Source organism: Penaeus monodon, chromosome 40, assembly GCF_015228065.2.
Source record: "Penaeus monodon isolate SGIC_2016 chromosome 40, NSTDA_Pmon_1, whole genome shotgun sequence".
Classification (NCBI taxonomy): Eukaryota; Metazoa; Arthropoda; class Malacostraca; order Decapoda; family Penaeidae; genus Penaeus; species Penaeus monodon.
In genome coordinates this window covers 11419697-11429456 of record NC_051425.1, presented here as the reverse complement: position 1 = coordinate 11429456, position 9760 = coordinate 11419697, and the positions used below count along the sequence as shown (strand labels likewise).

At 40.6% G+C, this 9760-nt stretch overlaps 1 protein-coding gene across 1 annotated transcript; it reads left to right on the top strand.

Moving 5' to 3' along the window:
* The first annotated feature begins 2592 nt into the window (after positions 1 to 2592).
* On the top strand, positions 2593 to 4539 carry LOC119598004. The gene is made up of 3 exons (XM_037947653.1): positions 2593 to 3467; positions 3563 to 3641; positions 3820 to 4539. Exons 1-3 carry the CDS (start codon positions 2593 to 2595, stop codon positions 4537 to 4539), a joined length of 1674 nt encoding a protein of 557 aa, XP_037803581.1.
* The last annotated feature ends 5221 nt before the right edge of the window (positions 4540 to 9760 follow it).

Sequence of the window (9760 nt, the reverse complement as noted above, 5' to 3'; positions counted from 1 at the left end):
GGAATGTCAGAGTGCCCATCCCAGATACGCAGAAGAGAGCGGGTTATTTATAGATTTTCCTGGTTCGGTTCACTTCATTGTATGACATTTTGAGTATAGGAACCCCCCGTCGATGAAGTCTAACATGCATAGCTAGACATAGCTACCTTGGCAATTCAGATTTTCTGATCCTGAGAAAATTCGCTTGCAAATATTTTTTCACGTCACCGTTCATTAATAGTATGAAAGGGTAAGGAGTGAAAGAAGTGACAATGTCGGAAATAAGGTCAAACGACACTTGAAACCATTAGCCTACGTGAAGCGTAGTGACTACTAGGAGTGAATGAGAATGCGAGTCGAAGTGTGAATGAAGCCCCATGAAGCAGTGACGTATGAAAGTAAGTGTGCATTCGTATGAAATAAAATGTTGAATGGGTGAATGAATAGAGAATGCCTGGTGCATATATATTTTTAGAAATATTTTTCCCCCGAAAATGTTGTAATGGTTTAAATAAGTGACCTAAAAAAAGGCTGATTCATGTGACCATAGAAAAAATAAAACAATTAGAAATAGAAAATAAATGGAAAATGTGACCATAACTGATAAATGAAATTATGTGAACGAGAAAATAAAATAAACCAAAACAAAAATAGACGAAACCAGATATGAAAATAAATTACTAGTGAATGTCCAGGGGAATCCCCCAGTGTGACGTCCCATTCACACTTGAACAGCTGCCCAGACGAGACCTACCCACCCGAGGGGGTAACAGCCGAAAGTGTATCTAAAACATCCTCGGTAAGGAAAGCAAGATGTTATAAACGTTGAAAAAGTGATCTTGACAAAGAATATAAAATAAAGTAAAGAACGAGATAAAGTAGGGGTTTATAACACTTGACAGGGTTTCCGGTGTGGAGTGGAGAAGTGCCGTGCCACGTCACAAGTGCGCCCGTACGAGACCGCACGAGTGAGGCGTGAGGTGCGAGATGCAAGGCGCGAGGAGTGAGGCGAGAGGCGTGAGGCGAGAGGCACGAGGCGAGAGGCACGAGGCACGAGTGTGAGGAGAGAGGAACAGATGAAAAAAGTGAGAAAAAAGTGAGGATAAAGCCACAACACTCAGACATTTTGTGTGATATGTGAAAAGAAAGACAATACTATAGCGGTTATGGGTAGCGGTTATGGGTCACAAAGTGAAACAAAACATTTAATGTCTCTTGATTAATTATTTTGTTGATTTATGTTTTTCTATTTTTTTTCTTTTTGTATTTTATATTTGTGTTTTGTGTGTGTGAGGATTTAGGTAATAAATCTAGATGGTAATAGTGTTTCTTTTTAATACCAATTGTTAAACTGAGCAACAACGCAGAGGTGATCCACAAAGGGTTGTACTGGTGGAGGGCCCAGGCCAGAAATTAAGAAATTAATCAAGTTGCAACCTTTACAATTGGTAGCAGAGCGTTTCATCTCGATAGTTCATATTTAATAATTGGTGTTGAAAGATGGACACAGGGGAGCACATTTGCGGTTTGTTAGGCTTAATTGTGGGATTACTGTTACTGCATTTCTTATTTCTAATATATCGAGAAATCCGATCGGGGGAACGGGATGGAGGCTGTGCACATCAAAGTAGAAATTGGGAGTTACCGACGGCAGAATCAAGTAGAGTAGAAAGTAATAATGAGGAAACAATTAGGTGGAATAGGACTTTGGAAATTTTAGAAGACTTAGCTAGTATTCAGCATAGGCAAGTAAATGCTCCTTCTATTATTCGGAAAGATCCAGCACTAGAAGTATACACAGGAAAAGGGGATGTGGAGAGATGGATCAAGAAGGCAAACAGGGCACTGGGACAGTTGGTCGGAAATGAGGAGGATAAAGTTAAATTTGTGTTGAATCACATAGAGGGATCGGCGGCAGAGAGATTGCATAATTATAAACAGGATTGGCATAGCGTAGAAGAAATTATGGAAGAATTGGTGAAAGTATATGGGAGCAGAATATCTGTTTGGGATTTATACGAACGAATGGCAGGCAGAAAGCAGGGGAAGCATGAGAGTGTGTGGGAATTTTTAGACGTGTTATTGGGGATGAGCGAAAGCCTTAAGCAAGGTGGAAATGAAATAGATCGTTGAGTGATCGGAGAATGTGTGGCGAGGAATATGAGAGAGCCAGCATTAGGATTGAAGCTTAAGAGGAGGATAGAGCAGAGGCCAGATGATTCGTTGGATGAGTGGATAGAGTGGATAGCAATAAAAGAGCATGAGTGGAAATCTTTCTCGCAAAGGAAAGATAAAGATGGGAAGGACGAAGAAATGGAGAATGAAAGAAAGAATTCGGAAAAGAAAGAGAGAATTTGTTATAGATGCGGTAAAAAGGGTCATATTATTGTGTGGTGCCCAGAAGGAAGTTTCAGAGATAGGTATTATGGAAGGAACTTGCATACTCGAGGTGACGAAACTACAAATAACGTTAAGTCTGGGGAGACTCGTAATGTGCTAGCCGATACAGCAGCGGAAAACTAGTGAGGCCCATTGGGAGTATAAACCGCCAACCCAAGCAGTAGCAATGTGCAAGAATGTGTCACAAGCGGCGGGTAGAAAGTAGGATATCCAATGGTAAAAAGGATAGAAGTGGGACATATAAAAACAAACAGCCCACGGGTAACTGTAAATATTGAAGGTGTAGATGTTGTTGGTTTGTGTGATACCGGGGCAGAAGTTTCTTTAATTAGTTCTGAAGTTTATGAATACTATTTGCGACCAGGTTGGATAAAGCTGCAACCAGTTAAAATTAGCATTAGGTCAGTGGGTGGTGGTGTAGTACCGTGTAGAGGTAGTATAAAAGTTACTATTGAAATCTGTGGGGCAAAGGTTGATGCAGTATTCTTGATTTGTGATAGAGTGGGGGAGAGCTACAGTTGTTTGTTAGGCATTGATGTGTTGTCAAAGGTGGCAGAGGTATGGCCGGTAATGTACAATCTATGTAAAGCAAGTGTTAACTGGGAAGAGTGGAAAGACTATATTAGCGATGTGAGGGCACTCCGCAAGTTATATTTAAATGAAGACTGGGGATTTGCATTAACCGGGAAAGCACAAATGCCGGTAATTCCGCCATCTAGTATGAGACTGGTGCCAGTCTGGATCCCGCAATTAAGGCAGGTAAAAAGCCAGGTGGTGTTGATTGAGCCATTGACAGAAGAACAGGAAGGATGGGTTCCTGAGGGTGTAGTAACGCTGCCTGCTATGGTCCTTATAAAGAGTGGGAAGGGATATACGCTAGTAGCAAACCTATCTAAAACAACTTGTAAATTAAGAAGGAATTGGCGGATAGGCAAAGTTGCAAGAGCAGAGGAAATAGAAGAGAAGGAAGTTCAACACTGCAGCGTCAATCTGATAAATGAAAAGTTGCCTGAAGTAAAAATCATTGATGACCATTTAACAATAAACCAAAAGGAGGGTGTAATGAGACTTTTAGAAGAATATAGGACGTTTTTGCTAATGAAAAGGAGCCAATAGGAAAAGCTACGGGTGTCCAACATACCATACCGTTGACAACTGAGCAACCCATTAAAATACCTTACAGGCGAATACCACCTAATCAAGTTCCGGAGGTAAAAGAACACATCGAAAAGTTATGCAAACAAGGGGTGATTGTGCCGAGCGTAAGTCCCTACTCTGCTGCAATTGTTGTGGTGCGCAAGCGCGATAACACTTTAAGGCTGTGTATAGATTACAGGCAACTTAATAAATATACAATTAGAGACGCATTTCCTCTGCCAAGGATTAATGAGACGGTTGAAGCATTAGCAGGTGCAAAGTTTTTTTCAACACTTGATTTAGATGCAGGGTATCACCAAATACAAGTACACCCAAAAGATCAGCATAAAACTGCATTCAGCACACCTTTCGGCCATTATGAATTTAAAAGATTGCCAATGGGATTATCGAACAGTCCAAGCACGTTTCAGCGTTACATGGAAAGGATTCTGGGAGACAATTTTTGCTACATTACTGGTATATTTAGATGACGTAATTGTGTTTAGCAAAACGGTTGAGGAACATATTGTTAGGTTAAGGGATCTGCTTGAAAGAATGCGGACACATGGCCTTAAACTTAAACCTAAAAAGTGTACGCTCTTTGCATCAAAAGTGACATATTTAGGATATCAGGTTTCGGAAGAGGGCATGACGACAGACCCAGCGAAAGTAGCAGCAGTTAAGTCGTGGCCTCTGCCGAAAACTGTCAGAGATGTGAGAGCATTCATTGGATTCTGTTCATTTTACAGAAAATTTGTGAAACACTTTCCACAAAAGGCAGCACCACTACATGCTCTTATGTCAGGAGATTCACGGAGATCCATTGTCGGGGAATGGGATAAATGTCAGAGCGCGTTTGAGGATTTAAAGGCAATGTTAATTACAGCTCCTGTTTTAAAATGTCCTGATTTCACGAAGGAATTCATCTTAGAAACTGATGCCAGTTTTAAGGGATTAGGAGCCGTGCTATCACAGAAGCACGAGGGGAAGATTCATCCAGTATGTTATGCAGTAGAGGTCTAAGGAATTCTGAAAGAAACATGTCAAATTATAGCTCAAGAAAGTTAGAATTATTAGCGTTAAAGTGGGCAGTTTGCGATAAATTCAAAGACTATTTAGCGGGAAGGGAATTTATTATTTACACAGATAACAGTCCGTTGAGTCACCTGGAGACCTCTAAGCTTGGAGCGGTCGAAAGTCAGTGGGTAAATAATTTGCAACAGTTTAATTTCACGATAAAGTACAAGCCTGGCAGGGATAACACGGTAGCTGATGAGCTAAGTAGGTTGACACAGGAGGTGGAGAGTGATACGGATGAAGAATACACGGCAATGGCGGTCACCACAGACTCGAATGTGGGAGAGCTTTGGTCGCAGGGGGGGATAAAGGATGCCCAGGATGAGATGAAGTGTTTCAAGGGGATTTGTCAGATACTGGAGAGTCAAATGTCTAAAGGGGAGGAGGAGGACTGGTTGAAAAATGAAGATTGTATTGAAAATTGTATAGAGTAAGAGAGAATTTAGTTGTACAAGATGGAATTGTTTGGCATAAAAAGAGCGTGGGAATAAATATGTGGATAATTATCCCAGTATTGCCTCCAAACTTACAAAGGCAGTTATTGCACGCCTGTCATGATAATTTCGGCCATCAAGGGAGGAATAGAACCCTTAGTTTAGTTAAAAGTCGAGGGTACTGGCCAGGAATGTCAACTACGGTAGGAGAATACGTGGCTGGATGTGGTAGATGCAGCGTAGCTAAAGACGAGACACCGAAGCTGCATGCTTTAATGGGGAGATTAGACACGAGCAAACCCTGGGAAATGTTAGCCATTGATTTCACCGTCTTAGAAAAGAGAATGGGAATAGAAAATGTTTTAGTCGTTACAGACATCTTCAGTCGGTATTCTTTTGCTTTTCCAACAAGAGACCAAAAAGCAACAACAGTAGCAAAGATTTTAAAAGAACAGATTTTTGATAGATTTGGAGCTCCGGATAGATTACTGTCGGATCAAGGGAGGAATTTTCTAAGTTCCGTAATTAAACAGTTATGTAATAGTTATGGGGTAGAGAAAATTAGAACGACAGCATATCACCCACAAGGAAATGGGTGTTGCGAGAGGTTTAATCGAACTCTACACGGGCTCTTAGTGACATTAGATGAAAGAGCAAAGAAGAAATGGCCTGAGCACATAGCTGCCTTAGTTGCATATTATAATGCTACCCCACATGCAACCACAGGATATTCACCTTTTCAGTTAGTCTTTGGCAGGGAGCCTAAGTTACCTCAGGATCGTATAGTAAATTCTTCATCAGACGAAACTATTGATGATTGGATAAGTGAATTAAGGGAGATACAAGAGACTGTATGGGATGTGGCAAAAGGAACGGAAAACAAGCAGAAAGAGATGACGAGGAAGCAAAGGGACATAAAGGCAAAGGATATTAATTGGGGAGTCGGCCAGGAAGTTTTACTAAGAAATAATGTAAAAATAGGCAGAAGTAAAATGCAGGACCAGTTTCATGCTAAACGATGGGTAATATTGGAGATTTTGGAACCCAAAACGGGATTGTATAAGATTAGATCTTGCGATGAGGATGACAAAGAGGAGCGAATTGAGAACAGATGCAACCTGAGGGCTGCACCAAAATTACGACCTTTTGGAGTACCAGCAGTAAATGAACCGATAGTAGACCATTCTCCACGGCGATTGCGTAGTCGTGTAATAGAAGTAGACAAAGGGAATAAAAATGGGTGAAAGCAGGGTTTCTATCCTGAACGAGGTTTGGCGTCCTCTACCTGACTTGAGCTAAGTCTTTCATTTCTCTTCTACTATATCTACTCCTTCCATCATTTTAGTGTTAAAAACAGGTGAAAGCAGGGATCTATCCTGAATGAGGACTGGCGACCTCTACCTGACTTGAGCTAATTCTTTCATTTTTCTCCTCCTATACCTCTTGCTTCCATTCTATTAGTATTAGCCTGGGATGATGTTTAAGTTAAGGTGAAGGGATACTTAGGCGGATTTAGAAATTCAAATGAAAGAAGGGCGAAAGAATGAAAGTGAAGGGATAAGGAGTCATGGGGAAGTAAGAATGTAAGACTGACGCCGAAATATAAGCTTTTGGAAGTGGTAGGTCCAGAGGGGCTGACGCCAGAGTTTATAGGAGTAGGAAGTGGTAAGTCTGGCTGATGAGCAAATAAATCAGGAAAGAAGGAGCGAGAGAATGATGAAACGGACAGAAAGGCATCGGGGAAGAAGGACCAGAAAGAAAGACGAGAATAGGTAAATCTTGCGCCAGTTACTGTATTGTTTAGTCAGGCTGGGTAAGGAGACTGAGGCAGAGTAAAGGAAAGGTTGTTATTACACCTGTTTCCATACTGTTAAATCAGGCTGGGTAAGGAAGAGATGATGGAAGAAGGAATGATATTCTTGTGCCAGTTTCCATACTGTTAAATCAGGCTGGGCAAGAGGTTAAGACGTGGGTCAAACTTCCAAATGTGTTCCTTTGCAAAAGTGTGTGTGAAAGATTTGACTTTCTGTACGTATATTACACAGAGAAAGTTTTGAATGACTGGGCTCAGAGTGGAGCTGAGCCGAAAAATTAAGAGGGGGCGATTGAAAGGGTAAGGAGTGAAAGAAGTGACGATGTCGGAAATAAGGTCAAACGAGTTGGAACCATTAGCCTACGTGAAGCGTTGTGACTACTAGGAGTGAATGAGAATGGAGTCGAAGTGTGAATGAAGCCCCATGAAGCAGTGACGTATGAAAGTAAGTGTGCATTCGTATGAAATAAAATGTTGAATGGGTGAATGAATAGAGAATGCCTGGTGCATATATATTTTTAGAAATATTTTCCCCCCCCGAAAATGTTGTAATGATTTAAATAAGTGACCTAAAAAAAGGCTGATTCATGTGACCATAGAAAAAATAAAACAATTAGAAATAGAAAATAAATGGAAAATGTGACCATAACTGATAAATGAAATTATGTGAACGAGAAAATAAAATAAACCAAAACAAAAATAGACGAAACCAGATATGAAAATAAATTACTAGCGAATGTCCAGGGGAATCCCCCAGTGTGACGTCCCATTCACACTCGAACAGCTGCCCAGACGAGACCTACCCACCCGAGGGGGTAACAGCCGAAAGTGTATCTAAAACATCCTCGGTAAGGAAAGCAAGATGTTATAAACGTTGAAAAAGTGATCTTGACAAAGAACATAAAATAAAGTAAAGAAGGAGATAAAGTAGGGGTTTATAACACTTGACAGGGTTTCCGGTGTGGAGTGGAGAAGTGCCGTGCCACGTCACAAGTGCGCCCGTACGAGACCGCACGAGTGAGGCGTGAGGTGCGAGATGCAAGGCGCGAGGAGTGAGGTGAGAGGTGAGAGGCGAGAGGCGAGAGGCGAGAGGCGAGAGGCGAGAGGCGAGAGGCGAGAGGCGTGAGGCGAGAGGCGAGAGGCGAGAGGCGTGAGGCGTGAGGCGAGAGGCGTGAGGCACGAGTGTGAGGAGAGAGGAACAGATGAAAAAAGTGAGGATAAAGCCACAACACTCAGACATTTTGTGTGATATGTGAAAAGAAAGACAATACTATAGCGGTTATGGGTAGCGGTTATGGGTCACAAAGTGAAACAAAACATTTAATGTCTCTTGATTAATTTTTTTTTTTTTTTTTTTTTTCTTTTTGTATTTTATATTTGTGTTTTGTGTGTGTGAGGATTTAGGTAATAAATCTAGATGGTAACAGTGTTTATTTTTTAATACCAATTGTTAAACTGAGCAACAACGTAGAGGTGATCCACAAAGGGTTGTACTGGTGGAGGGCCCAGGCCAGAAATTAAGAAATTAATCAAGTTGCAACCTTTACACGTATATTCTGGTTGAATGTTGAATTCAAAGTGGTAGTTGAAATAATTTTGTATAGCATTGCTAAATTATATCAGTTATGTTATACTGAATGTTAATCTTCGTGTTTGTGATACATTTTCACTCACTTTTTTTCCTGTTCACAATCGCTGTAGACCACATACACACACACACTTACATGATGTACAATTTCTTATTTTACATTTATTTCTTCTCTGTGTGACGTCAACTGGTTCAAGTAAATTGTCGTTGTCGTTCCCCTTACCTCTCTTATATATACCAGAGATGATTAGTAGCTCAAATCAGGTCCATGTGGATCGCTACTGATGTCTCCCTCTCCTATTTTCTTCTTTATCTTTGTGAAATAAAGCACAAAACTTGCAAATTGGATATGGTGTTCTGCATTTAATGATAAGAAAGAAGATTTGATAATGTCCTTGAAAGAATTTCAGGGCATCGTATTGAACGTATCAAGTCGGAATAACTTCCGTGGATGTACGACGTGGACTCAAGACGCCTTTGTACTTAGATACTCCTCCCTGAACTCTATATCTAAGAAGTTTATGACCTGGATGGATGTTTCGTCGAACGTTTGTACACTAACAAATATCTAATGGGATTGGAAAGTCGTGGTAGAGGTGGAGAGGTGAATTAAGGAAGGAGAATCAGTGAGAGGGTTCAGAGAGGAAGAAGAGCTTATAGGCGTGACAGTTGAAGGTTCAGTGTGGGAAGTCAGAGAGCAAGAGGAGGATTGTGGGTGCACTGCATTGAACCCTAATAATATTTATGAAAATTTTATCGCTCGTATCCACTCCCGAATAGTTATAAACGAGATCACTTACAATTCTCTTGTAAAATCACAACGATTATTTTAAAGTCGGGAAGAAAACACTTTGGTCACACTAAACACAACACTTGGGTGGATAGAAATGGGGCGGGAAAGAAAAGAAAAAAAGAGACCCGAGGAATATATAATCCTCAGCTGGAACTTGCCTTTATTTCCTTCTGGCTCGGACGTTGTGGCTGAAAAAGACACTAAAACACGGAAACATGACGAGCGGAACATGTATATTATTAGGGCGTCAGTTACTCCATATCCTTCATAGATGTGAAGTATATGAAATAAACTTCAGCCTCCACACAAAATTGCTTAGGTGTTGAAACATTGTAGACAAAAAAATAGGTATATTATAACGTCAATATATATATATATATATATATATATATATATATATATATATATATATATATATATAGTGTGTGTGTGTGTGTGTGTGTGTGTGGTGTGTGTGTGTGTGTGTGTGTGTGTGTGTGTGTGTATTCTAACGTCCCTTCCCGGGAAGAATTTTTTTTGGCTTTTATTTAAGAAAATCA